The 14,584-nt window shown below is 41.8% G+C and overlaps 2 protein-coding genes across 2 annotated transcripts; both read right to left on the bottom strand.

Annotated features, from left to right (window-relative positions):
• Positions 1-303: 303 nt before the first annotated feature.
• LOC310944125 (akirin-2-like) lies at positions 304-2,957 on the bottom strand. The gene is made up of 6 exons (XM_083909817.1): positions 2,816-2,957; positions 2,343-2,558; positions 1,542-1,685; positions 1,311-1,460; positions 972-1,043; positions 304-866 (listed from the first exon to the last, which is right to left on the bottom strand). The coding sequence occupies exons 2-6, from the start codon at positions 2,512-2,514 to the stop codon at positions 856-858; spliced, it is 549 nt and encodes a 182-aa protein (XP_083765943.1). The 5' UTR covers positions 2,515-2,558; positions 2,816-2,957; the 3' UTR covers positions 304-855.
• Positions 2,958-4,246: 1,289 nt separating this feature from the next.
• On the bottom strand, positions 4,247-5,680 carry LOC310944700 (cannabinoid receptor type 1B-like; the record flags this gene model as incomplete). The annotated part of the gene is made up of 1 exon (XM_083910507.1): positions 4,247-5,680. One exon carries the CDS (start codon positions 5,678-5,680, stop codon positions 4,247-4,249), a length of 1,434 nt encoding a protein of 477 aa, XP_083766633.1.
• Between the last annotated feature and the right edge of the window lie 8,904 nt (positions 5,681-14,584).

Genomic DNA, 14,584 nt, shown 5'->3' with positions numbered 1-14,584 from the left:
AGAGGGTGCCAGTTGAGCCGGGAATGAAGACTGCAGTGGTGAGTGTTCCCAGTGAGGGAATCCCAGTAAAAAGTGAATAGACGCGTGGTAAATGATATCCAGTTTATGGAGGAGGGTTTTAGGAGCATGATTGGGATGAGCTACTCACACTCTAGAGAAAATATGGCTTCACCCAAGCACAGACGACCCCAAATAACCATCATGCGCCAAAGCAATTCTGAACTCTTTAAAGATTTATTGTTTTTTCCAATAAGTACATTGGTTTCAAAAATGATACCAGCAAAACAAAAAAGAAAGTCTAAATAAATAAAACACTGGTAGGGCGAAAGAAGGGAAAACAATCAGCCCAACGTTATGCTCAATTTAAAAAAAGAAAAAAAAGAAAAAGCAACAGACAGAGGACAAACTGCAAACATTCTCTCTGTTCAACTGTTCCGTCCACCTCCTTTCAGATTGACCAGCAAACCTTGTTTGGAAACTCTACGCTGTGTAAATGTATTTACAAGTAACAAAGACAAACGAGTGACAAAAGCCTGGAATGCTGGGAATCATTACAAAAGTGAGATAACTGTAGATGTGTACAGCAGGAGGAACATAGGCCACTGGTAGTGATGGGTCCGTTTACTTTACATTAGGACCGAGTTGCTTACGGCAGAGTGGTAAGCAACTGACAACAGCTTCATATAAACCTTTGCCCAAAGACAGAAATATGGCACAGTAAGAAAAGTTTCATTTAAACTAGCTAAACTGAATCTTTTACAACGATGAGAGCTTCTTGTCCTTTTTTCTTCGAAATATCACATGATCGCTTGCAGCAAGAGAAAGGTCGTCTTGCAGAAATGTCCCGTGTCACACTCAGGAAACGTCTGTGGCAAAGAGAAGAAGCAAAAACACACAACTCTGTTACTTCAAATTTCAAAAAAGGCGGAGCTCAAATACGAGCGCCTCTCAAAAATTAGAAAGGAACTCACAGCTCGCAGGTTGCTCCCCAAATCGTCGCATTAACTGATCGTGTGTGAACTTCACAAAGGTGTCATATTGTTCTGAAACACACAGGAAATCACAGTTACTATTATGTCAAAACATAGTATGATTTTTCCTCTTAAAAAAATACCAATATGAAACAATGTTAATCTGATAATCCTTTGTCATCAAATGTATAGGGCAATTTTCATAGACATACTTTTCTATATCAGTTTGGTTTACCTACATTTGTGATCTGATCATGTGTGGAAATCAAGATGACAAGAAGTTAAACAGACTGCGTGTTAGCCATGTTTCTTCGTATCTTTGCAAACAAATACACAAACCTGCCAGTTTTGAGGTCATCGTCTCCTCGTACTCCTCCCGCACTTTCTCTTCCCTTTCTTTCAGCAGGCGTTCACATATCATGCCGACTTGTCTGAGGGTGAACAGCGGCTGATCTTTTCTAGTCGGAGAAACACCTCCAGAAGACGTTCCTATTGAGAAAGAAATAACATTACACCATAAGTATTTCCTAGTGATCTCTTCTGTAGACTGGGTTTAGGTTAACTGCTGACCTGGCATGCTGGAAACATTCATAGTAGATGACTGGGTTGGGGATTCTGGAGAATAGCAGCATTCTGACTGTTGGTAGCCTCCGTCTAGATGCTTCCGCTTTTGAATGCGTTTGTACTCCTGCTTGATGCTGTTGAGGATTTGTTCTGGAAGGACAAAAGAACACGCACACAAAAAAAAAAACACAAAACAGAAATAAGTCATCTGGTTGAGACAAAAAGCCGGTCTAGTTTATCACTGTAAAATAATACTTGTTTCCTGGTTTGTATTTGTGTTGCTCTAAGATACTCAATTGTCCATGATTAGGAAAGAGGTCTTTGTTTAGACATAAATACAAGACAAATTACAACTACAAACAAAGACAACTGGAGCTTGGCGTTCAATATGAGGCAGTTAAATTGTAATTTATTATTATTTTCATAATGGATTATTCTGTGGATTATATTCTCAATTAATCCGAGTTATTGTTAGGCCCATACAATGTCAGAAAAGTGCCAAACCTAGAAATGATGATGTTCTCGAATGTCTTGATTTGTCCATAAACCAAAATTATTACGTTTTAATAATTTCTTAGCAAAGAAAGCGGAACATATTCACATAGAAGAAGAAAAAAGAAATCAGAAACGTGTTACACATCATTTTCCCTGTATGTTTGTAATGATTATTTGCCCCGAGACCTTGAAGGTTTTATTCCTTAAATATAGGCCCATAATTATGGGGGTTTTGTGTGACACTGACCCCTCAACATGTTGCTAATGCCTCGACACTGAGTGACAGAGCAACGTGCAGGAAAAAAACTGTACCTGCGCTCAGTCTGGACGAGGACTCCCCAAATGGCGAGGGTTCCATGCGGAGGTATTTCCTAGGGGATGAGGCGGATGGGGACACGGGGACGCATCTTCGTCTTTTCGGTGAAGTGGGACTCATCAGCGGATCAAAATCCATGGTCCTCTTCAGGGTGGCTCCGCACGCCATGACTTTAATTTGTTAAAGGGAGAAGGAAGGGACGGTGCAAGATGCTGGAACAAAAAAGGAATGACACGACGGCGTTTGTAAGTCCATATCCCCGTTAGCCAAGTATATTCACTGCCATTCGTTTACAATTAAGAGCGGAACATGACAAGAATGCTGCGCAGCCGGGCTTTAAAAATATTCGCTAGCAAGCTAACGTTAGCTGTGCTCGCTAGCCAACAATCAAAAAAAGAAAACAAAGCTAACGTTAGCTGTGGCTACTGCCGGTCGGAGAAGTACGTATGTGAATAAAGCTCCTTCTTACCCGTTGTGGTGGAAAAGTTGGGGCCGTGGCTACTGCGCTCAACAAGGTTGTTCTTTTCTTTCTTCTCAAAGTTGCTTCGCAAAAGTTGCAGCGACGATCGGCCAACTGTCTGCCGAGAGATAGCGACGCTAGCCGAGCCCAACTTCGCTGCTTGTTTTTTGACACAGGGCTGTCGGCTTCTCCGGTTAGTGACGTCACGTGTGAAACGCACCGCGATGCATTGTGGGGTTCATACCGACACTTTTTTCTTCTTCTTTTTTTGTAAAACGACGGGAATTTAAACTTTGGACATCGGCGTAGAAATTACTGACGTAACTGAAAAGTTCGCATTCTTAATTTAATGTGGTTAAATGAATGAAAGTAGTGAGTTGCAACCGCATTAATCCAATCGTATGTCTCTGCAATACCGGAGAGAAAACGTTGACGCGCCATCTCCACAGGAGGGCAGTGTTACACATGAAATGTGACAACTGTTTTCACAACTCAGAAAATAAGCAATTAATGCTAAATTGTCCATTCACTTTATTCCGGTTATTTTCACAAAGGGACAATAGGGCGCACATTTAAAGGAGAAAGGCAACATTACAGAAGAAGAAGGAGGCCTTAAACTACTCCCCGCTCTTTCAGAAGTATGCTTTTGCCTCAAGAAATATCCATTATCCATATACTAAATACTTGTAAATAAGCTGCAGATTCTAAAAGAAGTGGTTTCATGTTTTTATTTGAAAAAAAGAATAACAAATATGCTTACAATTAAGTATCATACATTAATTGAACTCATGTCCTCGGTTGTACACACTTTTATGGGTCACAATGGCACAACAGATGCAGTACAAAAACATGGCAGTATCAATTCAAAAGTTCACACACGCACACACAAAAAAAGCTTTGTAAGCACATGTAATAAGCAGCTTTGTAACAGTCAAAAAATCACGACTGGCTGAAGTTCCAAAAAAGATATTCATGTCACTGTTTTGTACAGAAAAAGTAGTAAATAAATAAATAAATAACACTACAGAACTATCAAACTTCACAATATCATGGTCTTACAAAACCACCAGTAGCAGATGTTATATCACTAATTAAATGTTTACTTACTAATGCATGAATATGGACATCTACCTCACCTTACTTTACTGCCACAATAAAAAAAAGTACTGTTCAAAAGTGCAGTATATTCCTGTTTTCAATGGGAGCAAATGAAACTGTTATTTCCGGAACCAAATGAGTCTAAAATGTTTTTTTTACAACAGCAATAGTACAGTTACATTAATATCACAGAATTTAAGATTTAAAGCAGTAAAAACCTAGCCGTTAGGATTTGTTTCTCATGTTTTTGGCACGTTTCACAGTCACAGAACAATGCACTTGGAGCTTTTTCTACACTATGTTTACTTCACAGTTAAACCAGAGCAGAGCAGCCGCATCTCTTCAAACTGCCTCTGCGCTATTAGTCACAGTTACTCCAGCGACAGTAACCTGGGCTACTTTGACTTGGGTGTGAACGCAGCCGGCTCCGTCTTTCCCCGCCCCGCCCACCGTGCCTCTCACACTCCTGCTGTTCCAGTCGCTCTCGGCGCTGTTGTCCAGAGGCTGCGTCACTCCGCGGCACACGTGGCAGATGTTGAGGAAGGCCCTGCGCAGGTCCTTGCTCCTCATGGCGTAGATGACGGGGTTCACAGTGGAGTTGAGCAGACACAGCATGCTGCAGAAGGCAAACACGGTCTTGATGGAGTCGTTCACCTTCCCGAAAAGGTCGTAGACCATGATGGCCAACAGTGGGCCCCAGCAGATGATGAGGGCCACCAGGATCAGGACTAGGGTCTTAGCCAGGCGGAGGTCCATTCGTGCTTGCTCGCCCCTGATCGTCTGAACCCTGGTCCCCTCTGCGGTGTAGACGATCACGCTCCTCTGGGAGCTGCGGCTCATCATGCGGACAGCGTGGTGGTGGGACTTCCAGAGGATGAACATGTACGCGTAGATGATGAACAGAACCAAGATGGTCGTCATTCCGATCCAGAACATCAGGTAGTTCTCGTCGATCAGGGGGAAGATGTCCGAGCAGGTGGAGTTGAGGCGCTTGCAGTTCCAGCCGAGCAGTGGCAGCAGGGCGATCGCGATGGAGATGGTCCACATCACGCTGAAAGCGATGACCGCTTTGGTCTTCGTGACGATGCGTTTGTACGCCATGGGCCTGTGGATGGAGATGTAGCGGTCGATCGCCGTGAGAAACAGACTCCCCACAGATGCGGTGAAGGAGGCGATGACGCCGGCCAACTTGAAGAGGAAAACATTTTGACTGTCCTTCCGGTGAAGGACGTGGAAGTCCAGGAAGCTGTAGACAAAAATGATGCTCCCTATGAGATCGGCGACAGCCAGGCTGGCTATGAAGTGGTAGGAGGGCCGGGACCGAAGCGTCTGAGAGTGCAGGATCACGCACAGCACCATGAGGTTCTCCAGCACTGTAAACGTACCCAGGGTGAGCGCTAAGATGGCCACCGCCAGCTGCTGACCAGGAGTCAGAATCATGAAGCACTCCATGTTATCTCCAAGGTTCTCCCCGCACTGTGCCACTCCTCCTCCGCTCTCCACAGACGTGCCATTGCCCAGCAGAACGTCTGATATGTTGGTGGGGAAGATGGGAGAGAGGCCTCGGTAAATGACCTCTTTATTTCCAGGGACAAGCGCCGGGAGGGGGTAACCGACAGAGGACAGGCGAGGTTTCTCAAACTGGAGTTTGCCCTTGATCAGGCTCGAGTCCACGGAGGTGTCGTCGTAGCTGGCGTCGTTGGAGCCGAGATACTGGACACCTGTTGTCAGCGTGCTCATGGTGGTGCCGGCTATCCTGCGCAGCGCCAACTTCATCACTGGTTTGGTGAGGAGATGTTTGAGATGCTCAGCTCAGAGGAGGAGAGGGGTGTGGTGAAACGGCACGAGAGCCACAAAGAAGGACATCTATAAACAAAGAAGAGAGAGAACTTCAAGACTTGAATAAATGCACTTAAATGTGTACACTTGTGTACACTCTGTGTTATTGATGTTTATTCATTGTCGTGGAAAATTAAATGTGCGCACGAGCCAGCTGACTCCCTCCACAACAGATGCATGGCAGACAATAGTGGGAAAGTGAACAGTTGATGACAAACCTGTGCAGCCTCGGGGGAAATCACTGCATTAAGTATGTAGGACAACCCGGGGCTTTCTTATTAATTAAAGTAGGTCATTAAGCTTTAAGCCTTTTTATCTGGGATTAATTACACTACATTGAGTCAAGACAAATAAATCTGTCCAATGAGCCATTTAAACCTTCTTTATCCCAGCAATTAATTATTATTAATTACTCAACACTTTTTGTTGGGTTTTGGAATGAGATGTTATGTCGGATCAATTAAACACGACATATACGTCGAAAGCACTTGTCAATAATGAAATATGGATATACTTATGTTTTAATTTCCAAGTGCTTGTGTCTGGATCATCTTTACGCACAGCCATTATTATCACTATTCAACGAGTAAAAACGAGTGGAAAACAGGAGGAGATTATAAAGAGATCATAAAGATTTTAAATACCTTGATTTTCTCGCCACCGACACTGATCCACGAGGCAAAAACTCGCACTTTCACGTACGAACTGGACTGAAAAACCCGATGCGTAAATGTCCTCAGTCTGCACCGACGCACGTAGTAATAATCCCACTTATTGTTGTTTTTTGTTGTTGTTTTGATGATTTCCGGGTGAATTATCCACCCACGCACACACACAGGCGCGCAAGCACACACACACACACTGCCACTGTCAACTACAGTAAAGAGCCAGGCAGACAGCCGGTGTGTGTGTGAGTGTGTGAGTGTTTTGTGCGCCTCCTGGTTACGTGGTCTGAGGTGTTAGAGGAAGCGCGTCTTCCACACCACGCCCATTATTCACAACATAACAATGATTTGGATTATTATAGACATTATGACATGTATATACAGTCCATATATATATATATACATATATATATATATGTATATATATATATGTATATATATATATATATATATACATATATATATATGTATATATTTATATAACCATTACAGAAACATTTATACACACACACACATGTATATGTATATATATATATTTATACATACACCACCAGTATGTAGAAGCTTTTTGACCGAAATTATGTTTTTAATGCTTAAACCCAACTATTATTGTTATTATCCATGAGTTTTGAAACTTACAAATTTTCCAGGTGAAAGATTCAAAAAGTTCATAATAACAAGTATTGTGTACCATAAAAACCCAGTCAGAATAAGTCAGAATGTGGAGATTCAAGTCCAAATTCTGACAAAAAAAGTCGTAATTCTTTCAATTTTTTATATTTATCCCTTTGTGCAACATGACTAGGTCTTTTAATAAAGTAAGAATTAAGTCGTACCCAAGTATCGTAACGGCTGGTCTTAGAGCTGCACGACAGCGCCCCCCCCCACACAGGCCCGGAGTGCTTTTTCTCCTGCAGTTGTTTTGGGATTTTTTCGTGTTTTCAGTTTTGCGTCGTTTTGTTTTAGCAGCGTGTTTCTGTTGACGCAGGTGTTTCGAGTTGTTGCGGTCCGTTTGCCCCTGTCAGGCCACCGTAGTTTTTCCTAACTGTCAATGAGCCATGTTGTTGTCAGTGACAGCGAGTGTCAAATTCCCTGTCCAGGTCATTAAAAAACAGCAAACTCTGAGTTGATATAGCATGTCAATACCTCATACTACCACACTATCCCTTTAAGAGTCCGTGTTCCCTGTCCTGTGCAGCTGCACAATTATTTCCACTATGCACTCCCAGAGGAGCTACCTCCCAAATTACATGTATCTTGTTGTGGAAAATACATGACATTTGGCAGCGAGACACCACGGGACAACAATGAAATGCACGGCACACAATGCCAGTGCCTCCAGTTCTGGCTGAACAGAGGCGGCTGCAGAGTCAGCCAACTAATTATGCTGCACTTGAAGCTGATTCAAAAAGCCATTGATAGAATATATAATTTTCACGAGCTATAGTTCATGCAGAGACAGAACGGTGTAAGCGGCACGCCTTACAAACGACGAGTTAATGTGTATGTAATTCAATATGAAGTGTTTGTTTCATGGCAGCATCTTTAATCGGGACGTGTCTTTGACTCCAACGCCGCATGTGTCGTATCTCAAAGCACGGCAGTGCAATCCACATCCTTCATCATAATTATTTAATTGTCAACCACAAACAGGGAGAGAGATTTTAACATAATGTGACTGTCTGTGATGTTCTTTTTACACCATATCTTGATGGCTAAATCTTTATAACTTTGTATCTTGGCAGGGTGTGACCTTCACAAAGGATGTGCCAAAACTACCCCTGTGAACTTGACATCTTTTAAAGAGCATTGCCGCGGTAAGTGTCTAATTAACTCTTAAGTTTGTTTCTTCTACCTCAAATATGGTTAACATCATGATTAGTTCCTGGAATCTAATGGAAAGCGATGGTTTTCACCATTACTGCTTTACATTACTGCTTTACAGTGATTGATCTTAGTGGGATTCAGGGGAAAAAAACACACCGCAATGCATCTCATTTCATATTGATCCACACATCCATGTGCAGTCAACTGCTATACATAAGTGGCTGCTGCCTCCTACTTTATAAAATCATTACTTTGCACACAAACACATACTCCAGTCCTTTCAAACTTGACACCCTCAATGAACCATGTGACACTGCATGTACTATTATCAGTATCAGATGGATCAGATATTTGCACAAATCAACAAACGAGTGTTTCGGGGGGAGGCTTGAAATATAGACGTTACACACACTCACACAGCGTGCTGCCACACTCAGGCTGTCTGTGGATGATGTTTTTGTGTGTGAAGGTGTTGGAAGAGTGTGTGAAGGAGGGAGTACGAGGAGGAAAAGATGCATAAATAGAGAGAGAGCGGGGCGGTCTGAGCAGTGGCAGCTCTCGACGGTTTCTTAATTTGCCACGTCTGTATTCTGTTCTCTGACACTCCCTCCACGTTGTTGCCAAGGAGGCGCCATGCGTCGTATGTCAAATTGTTTTTCAGCAAAAAAAAAGACAAACGTTAACTCTTTGCTAAAATGTATACAATATTCCACGTTTGTTCAGCTCGTGCACACACACAGAGAAATAAAAGAGGTTTGTGCATTATCACCTATCATCAGCCCATCTGTGTCCTCATCATCACTTCATCAGAGCTCCGCCATGGCTTCATTAAACAAATTAAAGGTGTTTGTTGGTCTGAATACTGGAGATTTTAACAGCTCCATCAGAGAGTGAAACAAGGAGTCATAACGTGTGAATGTTCCCTGTGTCAGAACTTCTGCGCACAGGATCAGCAGCACAGCACGGAGGATGGAAGAGTTGTGAGTTGGTGCCTTCTGTGACTCAATTCATTCTTAGAAAAAACAACCTTATCTATCCATCCATCCAACCTACCTACCTAGCTACCACCCTACCTACTGACTTACCTACCCATCATCTAACATAGCTACCCTTCCTTCCTTCCCTACCTACCTACCTACCTGTCCATCCATCTAACCGACCTACCCACCCACCTTTCCTTCCTTCGTTCCTTTCTTCTTTCATTCGTTCCTTCCTACCTATCCATCCATCTAACCTACCTATACACCCACCTTTCCTTCCTTCCTTTCTACTTACCTATCCATCCATCGACCCACCCTTCCTTCCTTCCTTCTTTCCTATCTACATACCTTCCTGCCTGCCTGCCTGCCTACCTACCTATCCTTCCATCATCCATCTAAACTACTTACCTAACCACCTTTACTTCCTTCGTTCCTTTCTTCTTTCATTTATTCCTTCCTTCCTCCCTACTGTGTCAAAAACAAGCACTTTTTCTTTGAACCTCAGTGAAATATCCCATTGAATATCTTTATTATGACCTCATGATGGAATATTATGTTAGAGTTTTTTTTTTTTAACATGTGGCACTAATACTCTTCCGTAGATATGAGCTTAAAATGACTCTTTCCGTACATATCCCACCGGCTACTGAACAGATTATTTTTCCATCTAGACCCGCCCCTCTTGACCAGCCTAGATGTGCACCAGCCCTCAGGTCATCTGAGTTTGACACCGCTGATCTAATGCATGTCTTTCATGGACGATAAATAAAGTATGTTAATTACCGGTGAAGAAACGGTTGATTTTCTCGGTGTGGAACAGACAGTAACAGCCAGTAATAGTCAGTAGGCAGAATCCCCTTCACGCACCATTTGGATTTATAAAGACTTGCTTTTTTTCCGATTCCGTAGAACACAGTGATCACACAGACTTAGCTGGTGGTTCAGTGAACGCTCACTTGCACAGTAAATGCCACAGGCACAGATGGATTTCTCAGGGCAGCTGTGCAGCTTAGAAGAATGAGGTCACCTTCATGACTAAAGATGACACTCATGAAAGTCCAGCTCTACACAGGTACAGCGTATACCACTTTTCACCGTCAGAGAATAATTCAGATTATGTGCAGACAGCCACAGAGACTGACAGCAGCCTTAAACAGACCTGACTGCCTGAACACCGGCTGTAATCACATGACCCACTTCTGTCTGCTCGTGTCTTTGTTTCTAAAACAGATTTTATCATTACAGTGCGGTTTCCTTTTCTTTTTTTTTTAGAAAGATCTGTGTTACGCTTATGCACAGTATTTGTTTTGTGTATTATTATAAATAGTGCGTAAAAGAGCGTAAACATCTGTCTGTCTGTCTGTTCGTCCAACTAACCTGTCTGTCTGTCTATCTGTCAGTTCGTCCGTCATCCCACCTAACTGTCCGTCGATCATCTAACCTACCTTTCCATCTGTCTGCCCGTCTGTCCAACTAATATGCCTGTCTGTCCATCTGTCCACCCGTCCTTCCAACTAACATGTCTGTCTGCCTGTTTGTCTGTCCGCCCTTCCGTCCGTCTGTCTGTCCAACTAATGCCTGTTGTCCATCAGTCCATCAACCTAACATACCTGTCCCTTCTGTTCACCCGTTCGTCCATCCATACCTGTCCGTCCATTTGACTAACCTGTCTATCCGTCTGTCCATCCGTCCGCCAGCCATCCAACTAACCTGTCTGTCTGTCTGTATGTCCGTCCGTCCGTCCATCCTACGAACCTGTCTGAATGTCTGTCTGTCTAATCTACCTGTCTGTCCGTCCGATAAACCTGCCTGTCTGTCTGTCTGTCTATTAACAAAAGGAAACTAAAATAAGTCAGACTATATAATATATATATATAAGACTATATACATATATATTTCTATATAAGACTATATACAAAAATATGTCTATATAAGGCAATATACATACATATACTGTGTATATATATATAAGACTACAAGTACAGTGTTTCCATCACAGCTGCGTCTGAAAGTGTCTCAGTTAAAGCGTTGATTCCTACACTTTTTTGCCTCCATGAAAATGTTTCATTGCCACCAAACCACTTATCCATTCTCATTCTGCTCGCTCCATCATGTTTGTTCAGCCATTACTGGCAGATGCATCCAGAGTGCTCTCACATCCCCAGAGTTGTTTTTTTCATTACAGAAACACAGTTTGTGCATCAGCTTTTAGAGGCTGTATATCACAGGATGCTGCCACAAATTAGTTGTCATTTTTAAAGAAAACACCTGCAATAGGAAGGGGATTTGTTTTTTTTCGTGTGCATTTCCTTGTCAGAGATGTGTTTTTTAAAAGGTGCACAATTCTTTCTAGAATAATGAGCGATATGCAAATGCTGCACAGGCCCCGAAAAATGAAATTTTTTTCACCGAAAGAGTGCAACAAAAATATGGTTTTGCTGTGTTTGCAGTGGTGCTTTCCTTGCTGAAACACACCATTAATCTGAATGCACTTGTGGCGAGCAGTGAAGAGCAGTTTGACTCTGACATTCTGAATAATGGCAAAGCGTTTTCAGCAAATGAAGCATTAAGCGCTGACAGTCGTTGGACAGTGTTAAGAGAATGAAACCAAAATTGCCTCATTAAATTACAAACGTTCTCTCTTGATGTTTCTATTAGTCTCCCGTCTTTTTTTATTATTTTTTTTAGCAGACATTATAATGTGTCTGGTTATAATAACACATTAAAATGCAATCATTTAAGTGACAATCCTTTAATCTGTTAATCTGATGAAGTTTGAGGGTTATGATATTGTATTAGTGTCAGATTGTGATATTGAGCGATAAATACAATTCTTCCAGACTACCTGGCATCAATCATCATGTGTCCACTCTAGTCTGAATGAAATCACTACCACTTCCATGCAATGATTAAACTCTTGTCAAACCCCATAGTTAAGAAATTGGTGGATTTTGAACCTGGTTGGAAAAAGATAACAAATGTCCAGTTCTGCAAACAATCTGCTCGACCAGAACAAAATGATTGTCTTTTTTTCCAATAACAGCAACAAACGGATAGTCAAATATTACAGATACACATAACTATTTATGTTTTCTTTGTGCAATTCAGTTTCCACAGTTTCACAACTCCACACGCATAAACCACAAATCCAAAGTGCGTGAGGAAACCGGCATGTGGGAGAGAACGTACTATATTAAAAACACAACGGGACGTGCAAACTGGGCTAAAAAATAACAAGAAATACAGGGAATAAAAACTACCTAGGCGAAAAAAATAGTGATAAATACCTTAAAATATATGCATAAATACATAAATAAGTTTAATAAATAGAGCCCATAGGTGAATTGCACCAACCCTTAACCACAACCCTTAAAGTTAAGTTGGCTCTGCATTCAACAACGTGACAGCAGAAGGAACGAATGACTTGCCGTATTGGGATTGGGTTGCAGTTGAGTTTTTTCGAACATAAACTCCTATGTTGACTCTTTCAAATGTGGTGGTTGGCAAGTTTTTCCACACGTTTACTTGACCTAAATTGACCGTTGGTGTGAGAGTGGATTGTTGTTTGTTTCTATGTGGCCCTGTGAAGGGACTGGTGACCTGTCGTGATCCTCATGTGGAGGATAAAGTGATAAAAGATGTTTTATTTCACTGGGTCCTTATGTAAATCCACACTGCAGGGTCAAAGAGTGCAACACGGTCCAATGCTGACCAAAAACAATGGCGGCTGCGCAGCTGAAGGAGTCAATTTTTCCGATTTTTAATAGCACGTGAGGACAGATTTGATTGTAATCCTTGTCAGATTGAGCTCACATCTCCCCTCCCCTAAAGTAATCACAGCCATCTGGGCTGGGAAATAGATCGATGGCTGCAGAGGATAAACAACTCTGCTGGCAGCCGGCCGCCACAGCCATCCTGCTGAACTTAGCGCACACGGCGTAATTCCTTCACTCGAACACCTCAGAACATCCCCTGGTGCACAGTTTTTTTATCAACTCACAGCTTGTGGTTTTACTGACTTTTGGCTTAGACATAAGTGGATTTAATTCAGCACACAGAACCAGCATCAGTCTGTGAGATTAGTCAAGAAATTGCTCCTTCTTTTGATTTTGAAATGATGAACCTGTCGTTACTCCACTATAAATCCACTTTACCACTCAACACTATGAAGCTTTTGTGTCTTATTTCACTTTTCAAAGCTGCGTTGGACGTGAAGGTCTCAGTCTGGTGTGCTGAATCACCATGGAGACGATGAGGTGCCATCACTACTCAAGGTCATGACGACGACATTAGAATGTGAAACTCTCGAGAGGAACAAAATATGCACACTTAGTTTGATTATAGACTTCTTATTGTTTGGACCAATCAATGTGCCGGGATTGTCATCCTTTGAGCCAGATTGCTTTTTTCTGTTGTCTTGATAGTTTCTTGCTTTCTCTCCTACCTTTTAATCTGCATTCAGCAGAGCCTGATGTGCAGCGTTATAAACCCCAGCCTCCTTTGGCGTTATTTGTTGTTCTTATGAAAGCTTTTCTGTGCAAAGTCTCCTCTGTTTTCTTCAAATGCTTTGGAAATCACAATTTCTGGAGCTTCGGGACATGGGCATTCAATACTTTTCATTTTAACGTCACAAAGACTCACTGCTTAACCCTTTGCAGGGCACTCATTGAAATTGTTGGAAATGAAAAAAAATAAACAAGAAAAATACAAATTAGGTGAAAGGAACATTATTTTAGAACATCTTCGACCCCTTTCCTGCATGATTTGCAACATTTCTGTGGATTGCTGAGTGAAATCCACGTTTCTAACAAGCTGTAACTCGGATGTCTGCATAAGTTACCAAATACAGTTCTTAGTAGTTAACAAATGTACACACAGAGAAATGTATTCCAACTCTTGCCTTTGCAGCAAGGAGACCCGGGGTTTGCGACCGCGGTCGGAACAAGGTTCCTTCTTCATGGAGTTGCATGTTCTGTAGTATTTATTTCTTGAATAGATTTGGGTGAACAAAACTATATTTCCCAAGATGAAGATGGTGCCATTCTACTTTTTTATAACAAATCCACAAAAGGATAAAAAGTGAACACTCACAACATTCTTTTTTTTCCAGATTCAGTTCAATTCAACTTTATTTGTATAGCGCCAAATCACAACTGTACATAGACAACATTATAGATAGATGGATGGTTGAACTTTATTAGCGGCATCATTACACACAAGACAATGACAACACACTGAAATGAAAAAAGGACCAATATACATAGCAATATAAAAAAATATATTTTTATGTAAGTATAAATAAAGAGCAGAGAAACCCAAAAATTCACACAATGATCAAACACTAGGCATCAGTGTAACACGAAGAAATC

Source organism: Microchirus variegatus (assembly GCF_963457635.1).
Source record: "Microchirus variegatus genome assembly, chromosome: 2".
Taxonomy (NCBI): domain Eukaryota; kingdom Metazoa; phylum Chordata; class Actinopteri; order Pleuronectiformes; family Soleidae; genus Microchirus; species Microchirus variegatus.
Note: the sequence above shows the minus strand (reverse complement) of the source record. Positions and strands in the feature narration are given on the sequence as shown.

Excerpts from the sequence above, each read along its gene's own strand:
- LOC310944125 (XM_083909817.1), bottom strand. The coding sequence starts at position 2,514 with ATGGCGTGCGGAGCCACCCTGAAGAGGACCATGGATTTTGATCCGCTG. Across the intron at positions 1,686-2,342 it reads CTCGTCCAGACTGAGCGCAG|AACAAATCCTCAACAGCATC; the intron begins GTACAGTTTTTT and ends TTGTCCTTCCAG. Across the intron at positions 1,461-1,541 it reads GAATGTTTCCAGCATGCCAG|GAACGTCTTCTGGAGGTGTT; the intron begins GTCAGCAGTTAA and ends CTTTCTCAATAG.